The sequence below is a fragment of the Ranitomeya variabilis genome, chromosome 4 (assembly GCF_051348905.1).
Source record: "Ranitomeya variabilis isolate aRanVar5 chromosome 4, aRanVar5.hap1, whole genome shotgun sequence".
In the NCBI taxonomy this organism is placed as follows: domain Eukaryota; kingdom Metazoa; phylum Chordata; class Amphibia; order Anura; family Dendrobatidae; genus Ranitomeya; species Ranitomeya variabilis.
In genome coordinates this window covers 510,244,526-510,259,680 of record NC_135235.1, presented here as the reverse complement: position 1 = coordinate 510,259,680, position 15,155 = coordinate 510,244,526, and the positions used below count along the sequence as shown (strand labels likewise).

Genomic DNA, 15,155 nt, shown 5'->3' with positions numbered 1-15,155 from the left:
TTTTTATGGTGTTCAATAAAGGGGTTAACTAGTGTGACAGTTTTATGGGTCGGCTCATTGCAGAAGCGGCGATACCAAATATGTGTACTTTTATTGTTTATATTTTTTTCATACAACTAATTATTTATGGGTATAATATCTTTTGATTTTTTATTATTTTACCTTTTTTAAATATTTTTACAATTATTTTAAAACTTTTTTTATCCTTTTTACTTTGTCCCACTATGGGACAATCATTTTTCGCAGGCCGAACGCTTGTACAGCAGGGGGATGCAGCAGCAACCCCATGCTGTACAAACTGTCAGCTCTGCACTTACAGAGAAAGTTGCTGATGATGCACTGCACATGGTCAAGCAACTTTCCTAGCTCTGGTGACCCGGATGTCATCATGATGACATTGAATCACAATGGCAATGATTGGGACTCAGCGTCACGTCACTAGGTTTCCGATCCAAGGGCAGAGGAGCTGTCCTCCCGCAGCATTTAGGGGGTTAAAGTACCAGAAACGGTGCATGACCGCTAACGGCACTTAGTATCAGCTCTCAGAATCAGCTGACACCTGGTGGCGATCGCCTGCGCACAACCCATGTGCATGGGCAATCGCGATGATGTAATAATCCGTCCCTGGTCAATAATCCCCGGGGCACAGGGACGTGCTATTACGACACATGACAGAAAGGGGTTAAATGTAAAATTTAACAGTACTGTTCCTTTTGTTCTGTAAACCGCGCCCCAAAGCCATATAAGCTACCAGAAATCAGGCGTCCAGTTAGCCTGTAAAACGACTGGTGGTGGCAGCTAATAATGTTTCCTGGGTCATCCTGGAGTTTGCAGTGACTGTATTGGGGGTATATACATATATCCCATGCGTTGGAATCAGAGGTGTATATGCCACATGCTCACTGTTAGTTTCCTGATAACCGGCCAATTAGTGGAAACACCCAGCGGCATCCTCCGCTAATCGTTGGTCAATCATGCAACTGCGCGGACGAAAGGGGGCAGCAGAACACTGTTTGCTCCAAAGATAACAGTGGGTAGATCTGAAATACGCTCACCCCACCGCAATCTTTGTGTCCGACATCTAAAATATAAGAAGTCAGGGGTGAATATCGCTATTTATCCTTTGTATTGTGTAAATGGTCCACAAACAATGAAACCTCATAGGGGGGTACGTCACTTTTACTACTTTCTGGGTGGATAAAGGGGGGGGGGTGTGTGTGTGTGTGTGTGTGTGTGTGTGTGTGTGTGTGTGTGTGTGTGTGTGTGTGTGTGTGTGTGTGTCTCTTTAGGGGTCCCTTGACCCTTTGGTGCTGAGGATTCATCGGGGTAGGGGCTTTATCTGCCTAGGGCACCAAAATACCTTATCTCAGTCTTGGTGGGGGTCCATCAGGTACCACCAGTGGACGTGCTAGCACCCACCGCACCGCTGTTACCCCCAGCTTAGGTGTGAGCAGACCCTAGTATGCTTTTGGGGGTCCACCAATGTGTCCCAGTACCGGCAGGCGCTGCCCCAGCCCACTGTGCCCGGTGAGTGGCCCCCCGGCGACCTTGTGGCCGGATGCAGAGGGCAGCAGAGGTCACTGTGCGGATGCACGGCAGACACATGACGGCGGGCGCACACCGCGCTGCTCCTGGCATTAGCTGCGCCGCTGCCATCCCGGGAGTCCGCCTACCACCGGCGAGGACGAGGAGGGCGGGTCACAGGCAGCAGGCCGCCCGGCTCGGGTGTCGTGCTTAGGGCGGGTCACGGGCCGCGGGTATGTCGGACTATGAGATCTCGGTGCAAGCTCTCAATGAGCTCCTGGCTAACGATGGCGGCATCTACAGCCTCCCCTCCCAGCATTTCAACGAGGTCTTCCCCCGGATCTACGTGGGCAACGCGTGAGTTACTGCTGCCCGGAGCGGGAGTGTCTGGGCGCCGAGTGTTGTGTACGGCACCTGCTGCTGCAGCCCGTATATCCGTGTACGTGGTGTGCAGGCTGCGGCGTGGGCCGTTATATGTGGCGTGTGTGCATATGGCTTTATATAGAACGCGGCTCTCGGGTGTTAGTTACAACAATTGGACGGAGCTTTCCAATTGACCAATGAAATCATCGCTTCTATTTTGTAACCTGTATTAGAAATTGAAAGCACGAAGCTGATTGGTTCCTAAGGGTAAGACGCCCTTTCTCTCTTGGCCTACACTAGATGTTCAATGTTCAGCTCCTGGGGGAGGGGATTGCTGTAGGTCCTTGTGCACATGTCCAGGTTTATGTTTTCTGTTGTCATTTCCCACCTGTTGTAATGTAGCTTTATGGCGGGCTCCCACATGTAAAGCATCACTGACTGTGTTCTCCTACATCAGCATCATTTCATGTTTTTTTTGTATAGTGTGTCCAAAGTTTGGAGTGAGTGACAGCAGGAGACATACGAGGCACGTTGTCATGGCAACAGTACCACTGCAGAAGTCTGTTACCTATAGTTCCCATTAATCACAATAGGAACTGTGCCGGAGAAACTTTTGTAAGTCACGTGGTTGCCTTGGTAACTGTGTGGTTATGGCCTAAAGTGCGGACCCCATCTCTGATGTCGGACAGTAGGATCAAAGAATGGGACCTGGGCAATATGGATGGACTATCCTGAGGAAAGGCGCTGCTATGTGACCTTTGTCAGGCCGCGCTCCCACTGAAGCCGCCATGTCTCCGTTGTTTACCTGGGCACGGTGGCTTCCTGTGCTGGCAGCTCTGCAGCTCGTCCCATGGGAGCACTGAGACCCCATAACTCTGTTCATTCCAGAGATTGAACCCCCACAACTCATTGGGTGGCATGGTGGCTCAGTGGTTAACACTGTTCCTTGCAGCACTGGGTTCCTGCGTTCAACTCCCACCAAGGACAACATCTGCAAGGAGTTTGTATGTTCTCCCTGTGTTTGCGTGGGTTTCCTCCTGGCACTCCGGTTTCCTCCCACACTAAAAAGACTGATAGGAAATTAGACTGTGAGCCCCATTGGGGACAGTGATGATAAGGTCTGTAAAGCGCTGCAGAATATGATAGTGCTATATAAACAATGCATAATAATAAAAATGATAAATAATTAATGGCCCGTCATGCAGAATCCTTTAATATTTAAAGAAAGCCAGAATGTTGAATATTTTACAAACCAGGGAGACAGATTCCACCCATAAGATGATGGACAGCATGATGAAAACCCCACAGACTCCATTAGCCCACATTCACAGAGTCAGTATTTGGTCAGTATTTTACCTCACTATAAGTCAAAACCAGGAGAGGAAGACAAGTATAATAGAAACACGTCACCACTGCTGTATTTATCACCCACTCCTGAGTTTGTCTTACAGATACTGAGGTAAAATAGTGAACGTGGCGTAAAGGAAAACTAAACACGCCCCAAAAAATAAGGCCACGTGCACACATTGAGTGTTCGGTGAGTTTTTTACCTCCGTATTTGTAAGCCAAAAGTCAGAGGGAAAGTATAATAGAACCACGTCACCACTTCTGTATTTATTACCCACTCCTGGTTTTGGCTGAGAAATACTGAGGTAAAATACTGACCAAATACTGAACATATGAATATGGCCTAAGGCCGGTGTCACACTGGCGTGTTTTACGGATGTATGAGAGGCGTAGAAAATACGGATTGCATACGGTACAATGATTTTCTATGGGGCAGCTCCTATCTGCCGTATTTTACAGATCCGTATTATATGGTCTTGTACGGCCGTAGAAAATCGCAGCATGCTGCGTTTGTCAGCGTATTTCGCAAAAAATCCGCCAGTGAAAGTCTATGGGGGTGATAAAAATACGGATTACACACGGACCATGTGACTTGTGAGAAATACGCAGCGGTGTTCTCTAGAAAAGCCGGTAATTCAGTGCGGTGTACAGTAAAATCACACTGACAGAATAGAATAGGTAGAATAACAGTGTACCCATAGAATGGGTATATATATATATATATATATATATATATATATATATTTCATATAGCGCTAGATAGCAGAAAAGCCGCTAATTCAATTGCCGGCTTTTCCTATCTCCTTCACAAACCCGACAGGATATGAGACATGGTTTACATACAGTAAACCATCTCATATCCCTTTTATTACATATTCCTCTTTACTAATGTAACAAGTGTCTCTGTGTAAAATTTGGGGTCTCTAGCTATTAAATTAAAGGGTTAAATCCCGGAAAAAATTGTCGTGGGCTCCCGCGCAATTTTCTCCGCCAGAGTGGGAAAGCCAGTGACAGAGGGCAGATATTAATAGCCTAGAGAGGGACCATGATTATTGGCCCCCCTGGCTACAAACATCTGCCCCCAGCCACCCCAGAAAAGGCACATCTGGAAGAGGCGCCTATTCTGGCACTTAGCCACTCTCTTCCCACTCCCGTGTAAAGGTGGGATATGGGGTAATGAAGGGTTAATGTCACCTTGTTATTGTAAGGTGACATTAAACCAGGTTAATAATGGAGAGGCGTCAATTATGACACCTATCCATTATTAATCCAATAGTACGAAATGGTTAATAAAACACACACACATTATTAAAAAGTATTTTAATGAAATAAAGACACATGGTGTTTTAATATTTTATTATACTCTTAATCCACCTGAAGACCCTTGTCACCTAAAATAAAGTTAAAAAAACCAAACAACAATATTCCATACCTTCCGTCGTTACAGTCTTGTCCCACGCTGTAAATCCATCTGAAGGGGTTAAATCATTTTACACCCAGGAGCTCTGCTAATGCAGCTGTGCTCCTGACTGTAAAACTTGGTGAATGAATGGAATGCAGGGGAATGTCCTGTAGTTACCTCGAGTCGCGGTGATGCGCCCTCTGATGGATGAACTCATATGAACTCGAGCGTGGGAAAATATTCTGAAAAGTTCCCAGCTCGAGTTCATATGAGTTCATCCAGCAGAGGGTGCATCACCGCGACTCGATGTAACTACAGTACATTCCCCTGCAGTCCATTCATTCACCAATTTTTACAGTTTAGGTTTAGGTGCGTTTTTTGTTGCGTACGTGGTGCTTTTTTTGTGCGTTTTTTTTTTTTCTTTTTGTCCAGGCTAAAGTCCTTGGATTTTCAGCAGCAAAAACGCAGCAATTAATGAAACCTGCGTTTTTGCTGCGTTTTTTTCAACACCCATTCAAGTCAATGGGTGAAAAACGCAGCAAAATTGCTGAAAGAAGTGACATGCTCTATGTCCAAAAAAAAAAAGCAGGAAAGCACAAAATACTGATCAAACAAAAAACCAATGTGTGTGCATGAGATTTCTGAAATCTCATAGGCTTTGCTGGAACTGTAAAAAGCAGCTGAAAATTAGCATAAAAATCTGCAGCAAAAACGTCCTGTGTGAACTTACCCTTTCTGCGTGTGTTGGGAGCTTTTTCAAAGTTTGCAGTAAACGTACCATACCTCACAGAGGGCCATTGCTAGTGTAACAGTTACCGTATGTGATTTCTCACCATGCAGTGCCCACTGACCGCAGAATTTTAATCTTGCTTTTTATCTGAACTGAGAATATAAGGTTATATCATGTACAATTAGGACTAACAAATTATTTGCAGAAATGTCATCATTATATCATGTGTATAGAAATCATCAGTGGGAAGCACATTTAAACTAGTGGTTCAATTAAAGGTGTATTCTTAAAGGGGTTTTCCACTAATATGATCTTGATAAATTACCCTAAGCCTCGGGTCACACGACTGATTTTCTCTTATCCATGAAAATCGGTGCAGTTATTCTAAACACCCTCTGATTAGCGTTCGATGAGAGTGCGATCCAATTTTATCAGATGTTGAGACCATTTGTTTTCCATCTTCTCCATTCAGTGTCTCAGTAAATATCAAACAGCATCTATGGACCCATAGACATGAATGGGCCAGTTCCATCTGGCTGGGTCCACGGTAAAAATCGGACATATGCACAGCCCCATAGAATAACACGGGATGAGTGCTGTCCATCAAAACAGATAGCATGCGCGACTTTTATGGTCGCGTGTATGAGCCCTGATTTTAGGTTATCAGTTTGAGATTGGTGGGTGTCTGACACCCAGCACCCCAACCAATTAGCTGTTGTCAGCGCTTGCAACTGCAGGCTATAGGAGCTAAATTGGAATACATTGCAGTGACCCTATTACAGTTTACCAAGCTCTGCTGTTCAGCTCCATACACTGTATACCTCAGGGTGCTGCTGAAAAAAATTTGGTGACAGCTGATCAGTAGGGGTGTCAAGTGTCATACTCCTACCTATCTGCTGCTGGAGACTCCTAAGGGCACACTCAGATAATTCTATAAATTGGACTGAGAAACGCAAGGTTCTGACTGGTGGGTGGCCAATACATGCAACGGTTACGCTCTGGTCGGGAGAGCCGCTGTCCAGTCCATGCACTGCGTTCCGATCTCCCTCCGATTTATATGACCATCTGTCTCTGCCCTTAGGATAGGGTATCAGTATCAAAGTAGTGGAAAATGCCTTTAATTAAAATGGATGGGTACCCCAAAGGGGGCAAATTTTTGTAGCTCACAAGGGAAAGTATGGCCTGCCATGTGTCCTAGTGAATGCAATGTCAATGTGAACTTTCGTGTATATCTAGATTACATCCACTTAGAGTGAGTGGCGTGAGCAGCTCGGAGTCCAGACAAGGCTGTCTATGAAGCAGAGCTCTCTCTCCTTCTCAAGCAGGAAGTCCCAGAATAATCCTAGCCTGATCCCAAGCTCCAATTATCTGCTACATTTCATTCAGCAGCTTGTAAATAAATCTTTGTCTCTAAAGCTTAGGAAACTCTAAAGCAATTTTGAAACCTTTAGTGGATGGATGAGAAATAGTGATCATTGGGGGCTCCGCTGCAGAGTGGGGCCCCGAGCCCCTCGTTTTGTGAGGTCTAAATGGAGCAGCAATCTACTATCTTCCTGCCTCTATCCCACCTACATGTCGAACACCAAGCCTATTCCCCCTGCCACAATGACCTCGCTTTTTCCCACTCATGTATGTAGCCTTCCCCTTTTATAACCTTAGGCCCACAGCTGTCAGTCACCTGTCACTAAATGAACTCACTATTTATTTTCCTAGATAGTGTGCCTAACGATTTTTAAGTGGAAATCTGGCCTTCAGATTTGCCCCTGAATCAGTCTTATCAGAAACAATTTGGAGTAGCTAATTGGCCCTCTAGGCTGCAACCCTACACGACTGATGGTAAAAGCTTGTACGCTGAGAAAAGATTTACAAACAACATCCTAATCTCTCATCTTGCATTGATTTGGTAACTGTTTGTATTATGATTTAATACTTTTAATACTAGATTGGAAAAACACCATGAGCCATCTAGTCAGTGAACCAGGTAATGTCATCTAATTTTCTGGCTTTCTATTTTTTATCTAATCCCGGCCATACACAATAAATGGCCATCGGCCAAAAATATGCTTCAGCCCTCAGCCATCTCAGCCTACTCACTCAGCTGAGGGCTACTGTGTCGTCTATGAAAAAAACACCGACTGTCAGGTTGGCCTATGGCTTATCACCAGGGCTGTGGAGTCGGTAAGCCAAACCTCCGACGCCTCAATTTCCATGATACCGACTCCAACTCCTCCAAAATGGGCTTCAACTCCGACTCCACAGCCCTGCTTATCACAAGAGAAAAATGCGATGAGTAGTCCAAAATCAGACATGGCCGATCAGCATCTCTCCCTCCCACCAGTCGGTCATCGCCCCCATACACATTACACCATTGGCTGAACCTGTCGATATCGGGTTTGTCCAACATTAGTCTAATGTGCATGGGGGTCTCTAGCTGGCCGGGCACATCAGATAGTTGAGGGCCAAATTCTCATTCCGCTGAAAGCTATCTTTCCTAATTCCCATACACATGGACACTCAGCTCAGACAAGCGTGCGTGTACTTTTAATGTAGAGAGAAGAATGTGACAGACACTTCTGGTGGTGGCTTGTCTCCAGGGTTATAAGTGTTAAAGTGTTCCCTTTTGGTTGCCCATCCCTCTTCACCTTTTTATACCCAGGGAACAGGCCTTTTATGTATTTACAGTTAAAGCCGCCATCACAGAAGGCAATGAATGCGGAGTCGTGATTTACGTGTCATTACCATTGCTATTCGAGTAGAAGGTGTTGGTTGGTCGCTGAAGGTGCAGTTTGACTCGAGTGCTCCTCTTTAGTGCAATCACCCAGTGATAAATTTTCTCAACCGGCTCATGTGTTGCTCTCCTCTTATCGATTTGCCCATGAAGTGCTTCCAACATATTGATTCAGCCGGACATTAATCTCAGCTAATTAATTCACTTTCTATTACACTGTTATATTCTTTGTTACAGGGAATGTATTAGAAAATTACCTATTTTTTAAACCCTTAATCCCCAAGGGTGGTTTGCATGTTAATGACGGCCAATTTTTACAATTCTGACCACTGTCCCTTTATGAGGTTATAATTCTAGAATGCTTGCATGCAGAGGCGTAGCTAGGGTTTTAGCTTAGGGGGGGTGAAAAATCTGAGTGGGCCCCTAACCAGGTACCCCTGACTACAGCTATGTGGTGCACCCTAATTGTGAGCATAGAGGAACATCAGCAGATGACCGCACTCTGACTGAAAAAACATCTATAGACAAAAACGAACACTGATATTACTATATGGAGACCATATAGTGGTAGATACCAGTCTTGCAGACCATATAAAAGATCACTGGACAGTTTTAGATGGTGACTTACAGCTGATGGTCTTTCTTATGGAGTTGTTCACTTTTCCCATCTTTTCCATCTCGCCCAGAGCAACGTAAGAACTTCTCCAGCCAGGACTTGTCTGCAGAGATTACAACAAAGACACATCATACGTCTCACATTTCCAGCACCGTCCATATCTATTCCCAACCTGCACAAGCTAATCATTCTGCTGATACCGCAATACACGGAGCCACTGCTGCCGTATGTGTCCCTATTACTGCACCTGCTGTGTAGTACAATAATGGTGCCGCCCCTTACATAGTAATAATGACTCCTTTGTGCTCTCTAGATAATAAAATTCACCCCTAGAAAACACTAATGACCTGTGCTAGTGCCCTCCACATTTTGTCCCTAAAAAGTAATAATACCACATATGAAATTTTGATGGTCTCAGTGCTCTGAGTGCCCCAATAACAATAATGTTTAAGTGCCCACTTAACATTTAATAATGTCCCCTAAGTAGCCTCCATGTACAGCTTGACTATACACAGTATGGTGGGCCCACAGCTTTCCTATACACAGTATAATGCCCCTACAGCTCCCCTATACACAATATGATGATTCCACAGCTTCCCTATGCACAGTATGATGTCCCCACTGCTCCCCTATACACAGTATAATGAGCACACAGCTCCCCTCTACACAGTATGATGATTCCACAGCTTCCCTGTATACAGTATGATGTCCCCACTGCTCCCCTATACACAGTATAATGAGCACACAGCTCCCCTCTACACAGTATAATGCCCCCACAGCTACCCTATAGACAATATTATGATCCCACAGCTTCCCTATACACAGTATAATGCCCCCACAGCTCCCCTATACAAAACACAGCATAATAGTTAATAGTGTTCTGACACTGTGTGTCGCCTGCACTGAGAGTCATGATGCCAGGAGGAAATTAACTTCATTCCTCACTGCAGCCTAGGGAGCGGCGCCGATACTGTTTCAGTCACAGCCGCTGTAACTGCGCCTCTTAGGGTATGTGCACACATTGCGGATAACATTGCGGACTTTTCCGTTCGGATTCTGCAAAATCCGCAGGTAAAAACACCCTGCGTTTTACCTGCGGATTCCCAGCGGATTTACTGCGGATTTTGTGCAGATTTTGCCTGTGTTTTTACACCTGCGGAATTGATATGCTGCGAAAAATACAACGCAGCGTTTCCGCGCTGTATTTTCCGCAGCATGTGCACTGCGGATTTTGTCTTCCATAGGTTTACATGGTACTGTAAACCTGATGGAAATCCGCTGCGGATCCACAATGTGTGCACATAGCCTAAGGCTATGTGCACAAGTAGGAAGGGCCCTTTGGGGTTCTCCCGCAGCGGATTTGATAAATCTGCAGGGCAAAATTGCTGCGGTTATCCCTGCAGATTTATCACGGTTTGTCTTGCGGTTTCCGCTGCGGGTTTACTCCTACTATTGACGCTGCATATGCAGCATCAATAGTAATGTTAAAAATAATTAAAAATGGTTATATACTCATCCTCTGACGTCCCGATCTCCTCGGCGCTGCACGTGGCGGTCCGGTTCCAAAGATGCTGTGCGAGAAGGACCTTCGTGACATCACGGTCATGTGACCGCGACGTCACCACAGGTCCTGCTCGCACAGCAACTGAGACCGGACGGCCGCGTGCAGCGCTGAGAGGTGAGTATATCATTATTTTTTATTTTAATTCTTTTTTTTTTTACACAAATATGGTTCCCAGGGCCTGGAGGAGAGTCTCCTCTCCTCCACCCCGGGTACCATCTGCACATGATCTGCCTACTTCCCGCATGGTGGGCATAGCCACATGCGGGAAGTAAGCGGATCAATGCATTCCTATGTGTGCAGAATCGCTACGATTCTGCACAAAGAAGTGACATGCTGCGGATTGTAAACCGCTGCGTTCCTGTGCGTTTTTTTACGCAGCATGTGCACAGCGTTTTCGGTTTCCCATAGGTTTACATTGAACTGTAAACTCATGGGAAACTGCTGTGGACCCCCAGCAAAATGCGCACCGTGTGCCTTAAAGCGCCACTCCAGCTGTGAAATAACAAAAAAAGCTGCAGTAATGCTTTAAATGTGATGCAGCTCATGGCTTACCCAGCTGATAAGTATAATTGGCCCCCTACCTCCCCTTCCCAGAGAACAACTATTACATGTGATGGAGTGCGTATAGTCTCTTAACAAAACCGTATAATAATCAGCCCCTCAGTGTTGTTGCCCCTCACCCACCCTCAGACCTCACACTACCCTTATCTTCTCACATTCACCCCCCCAGTGCCCTGTCCCCTTCCCCCACCTAAGCCCCCACAACACCCCCATCCTCTCACATTTACCCCCCAGTGACTGACATGCCTATCAATTTAATGCATTTTATCCCCAGGACCCCACTTACCAATGACGTTTGCAGCAGGACCAGGAAGTATCTGAGTGAAATGCAGGTGGGCACTAGGACCCAGCGTGCCTGCCCTAAGCCAATCACAGCATGCACACGGAGGGCAGAAACCTGCAGCCTGGCCCTGGGACGAGGTCGGTCAGCACAATACAGTGCAGGAGGGAGATTTGCAACTGGCCAGTGTGCTGCCAGCGTGCAGAGTCTCAGGCAGGAGAGCAGGCATTTTACTGCTCTCCTCCTGTGCAATACAGCACAGGATGATGCCTCATCACGGAAGTGGCAGTGCCGGCTCCCAGTGGGCCCCTTCATGTGACAGGGCCCGGGGCGATGGCCCCCTCTGCCCCCCCCCAGTAGCTACGCTACTGCTTGCATGGATCCCGGTGATTCTGAAATTTTCTCGTGACATATTGTACTTCATGTTATTGGTAACATTTCTTTGATATTACCTGCGTTTATTTGTGGAAAAAAAAACGGAAATTTGGCGAAAACTTTGTAAATTTTGCAATTTTCCAAATTTGAATTTTCATGGCTTTAAATCACAGAGATATGTCACACAAAATACTTAATAAGTAACATTTCCCACATGTCTACTTTACATCAGCACAATTTTGGAACCAAAAATTTTTTTTGTTAGGGAGTTACAAGGGTTAAAAGTTGTCCAGTAATTTCTCATTTTTACAACATCATTTTTTTTTAAGGACCACATCACATTTGTCACTTTGAGGGGTCTATATGATGGAAAATACCCAAGTGTGACACCATTCTAAAAACTGCACCCCCTAAAGGTGCTCAAAATCACATTCAAGAAGTTTACCAACCCTTCTGGTGTTTAACAGATATTTTTGGAATGTTAAAAAAAAAAGAACATTTAACTTTTTTTCACAAAAAATTTACTTCAGATCCAATTTGTTTTATTTTACCAAGGGTAACAAGAAAAATTGTACAACAACTTTTGGGGTGCAATTTCTCCTGAGTACGCAGACACCCCATATGTGGGGGGGGGGAACCACTGTTTGGGTGCATGGCAGAGCTCGGAAGGGAAGGAGTGCCGTTTGACTTTTCAATGCAAAATTGACTGGAATTGAGATAGGACCCAATGCCGCGTTTGGAGAGCCCCTGATGTGCCTAAACAGTGGAAACCCCCACAAGTGACACCATTTTGGAAAGTAAACCCCCTGTCCAATTTCTCCTGAGTATGCTGATACCCCATATATGGGGGGCAACCACCGTTTGGGCGAATGGCAGAGCTCGGAAGGGAAGCAGCGCCGTTTGGAATGCAGACTTAGATGGAATGGTCTGCGGTCGTCACGTGCGTTTGCAGAGCCCCTGATGTACCTAAACAGTAGAAACCCCCCACAAGTGACCTCATATTGGAAGCTAGACCCCCCAAGAATCTTATCTAGATGTGATGTGAGAAATTTGAACCCCCAAGTGTTTCACTACAGTTTATAACGCAGAGCCGTGAAAATAAAAAATCTTTTTTTCCACAAAAATTATTTTTTAGCCCCCAGTTTTGTATTTTCCCAAGGGTAACAGGAGAAATTGGACCCCAAAAGTTGTTGTCCAATTTGTCCTGAGTACGCTGATACCCCATATGTGGAGGGTAACCCCTGTTTGGGCGTACGTGAGAGCTCAGAAGGGAAGGAGCACTGTTTTACTTTTTCAATGCGGAATTGGCTGGAATTGAGATTGGATGCCATGTCGCATTTGGAGAGCCCCTGATGTGCCTAAACAGTGGAAACCCCCAATTCTAACCCTAATCCCAACCCTAAACATAACCCTAAACACACACCCAACCCTAACTACACCCCTAACCCCAACACACCCCTAACCCTTATCCCAACCCTAACCATACCCCTAACTCCAACACACCCCTAATCCCAACCATAACCCTGACACACCCCTAACCCTAATCCCAACCGTAAATGTAATCCAAACCCTAACTTTAGCCCCAACCCTTAACCCTAACTCTAACTCCAACCCTAACTTTAGCCCTAACCCTAATGGGAAAATAGAAATAAATACATTTTTTTATTTTATTTTTTTTCCATAACTAAGGGGGCGATAAATGGGGTTTGATTTACTATTTATAACGGGTTTTTATAGCGGGTTTTTATGATTTGCAGCTGTCACACACTAAAAGACCCTTTTTATTTAAAAAAATAGTTTTTGCGTTACCACATTTTGAGAGCTATAATTTTTTCCATATTTTGGCCCACAGAGTCATGTGAGGTTTTGTTTTCTGTGAGACGAGTTGCCTTTTTTTTGGTACCATTTTTGGGCACATGACATTTTTTGATCGCTTTTTATTCCGATTTTTGTTAGGCAGAATGAACCAAAACCAGCAATTCATGAATATACCGTTTTGCGTGTGGTAAAATTGATAAAGCAGTTTTATTCTTCGGGTCAGTACAATTAAAGCGATACCTCACTTATATCTTTTTTTTTTTTTTTATGCTTTGGCGCTTTTGTACAATAAAAACTTTTATAGAAAAAATAATTATTTTTGCATCGCTTTATTCTGAGGGCTATAACTTTTTTTATTTTTTTGCTGATGTCGCTGTATGGCAGTTCGTTTTTTTGCGGGACAAGATGAAGTTTTCAGCGGTACCATGTTTATGTATATCTGTCTTTTTGATCACGTGTTAGGCTACGTTCACACTAGCGTTGTGCGCCTTTGCGTCGGCGACGCAACGCACAACGCACGCAAAAACGCGTCAAAACGCACGCAAAAACGCTGCGTTTTGCGACGCATGCGTCGGTTTTTGCCGAAAATCGGACGCAAGAAAAATGCAACTTGTTGCGTTTTCTTGGTCCGACGCTTGCGGCAAAAAAGACGCATGTGTCGCACAACGCAACAAAAAAAAAACGCATGCGTCCCCCATGTTAAGTGTAGGGGCGCATGACGCATGCGTCGCCGCTGCGTCGCCGACGCAAACCCGACGCACATTAGCTTAACGCTAATGTGAACGTAGCCTAATTCCTCTTTTTGTTCAGCGGTATGATGATAAAGCATTGTTTTTTGCCTCGTGTTTTTTTTTAAATTTTTTTACGGTGTTCACTGAAGGGGTTAATTAGTGGGAGAGTTTTATAGGTCGGGTCGTTACGGACGCGGCAATACTAAATGTGTACTTTTATTGGTTTTTTTTTTAAATTTACATAAAGAAATGTATTTATCGTTACGACTACCACCAACTAGCTAACTACCTAGCTATCTAACTCACTGTAGTCGTGGATACCTAAGCTACTGTTGTGCCCTGCATGGGGAAAGAGGCATAGATAATCAAAAGAACTATACTACATTGATAATTGGAGGTATTTGCTAATATTATTATTATTATTATTACACCTACTACATATTGGGATAGGAGCTTGGAGATGAGAATACCCCTTTAACCCCTTACTGACATCGTATGTACTAATACGCCTATGTCAGTATTCCCCGCTTTGATGTGGGCTTAGGCGGTGAGCCCACCTCAAAGCCGGAACATGTCAGCTGTTTTGAACAGCTGACATGTGCCCGCAATAGCCACGGTTGGAATCGTCATCCGCCCGTGGCTATTAACTAGTTAAATGCTGCTGTCAAACTCTGAAAGCGGCATTTAAATCACGCTTCCGGCCATCAGCCCGGAAATCCGCGAAGCTGTGACCCCCTTCACATGCAATCAATAAGGAAAAGTCGTGGAATTCTCAAAATCACAGGATGGAGAGACATGCTAATGGTATGCAAATGATGAAAACATGGAAAGAAAATATTTTAAACATCTTGACTTATTCTGGATCCAGTGCTATGCACAGAAATGTACACACTTACACCCAATGACTGCTATCAGAGAGGTTATTAATAGTTGATTGAAGAATGTTCCGCCACACTAAAGTCACTTAAGCGCGCAAATCATCAATATCTGCTGCTGGCAGTTCCCTTTACAAGTGCCTAACGATGACGTCCCAGATGTGATCAATGTCCTGAGATGCTGCAGCCAATGTTAGCATGTTTAGGCCATGCAGTTTGCTCACAGTACCTCAAGCAACAT

The 15,155-nt window shown here is 44.9% G+C and overlaps 1 protein-coding gene across 2 annotated transcripts in view; it reads left to right on the top strand.

The window, feature by feature from the left end:
* Positions 1-1,344: 1,344 nt before the first annotated feature.
* The window catches only part of DUSP3 (dual specificity phosphatase 3), a 105,707-nt gene continuing 91,896 nt past the window's right edge, over positions 1,345-15,155 (top strand). Inside the window, exon 1 of one of the 2 annotated variants that reach the window (XM_077252088.1) lies at positions 1,345-1,527. In XM_077252088.1, the coding sequence (XP_077108203.1) occupies positions 1,463-1,527 (65 nt within the window). In that variant the 5' untranslated portion in view covers positions 1,345-1,462. Of the gene's footprint in view, positions 1,528-1,572; positions 1,882-15,155 lie in introns of those variants that run through there. The other variant, XM_077252087.1, reaches the window with a different exon arrangement.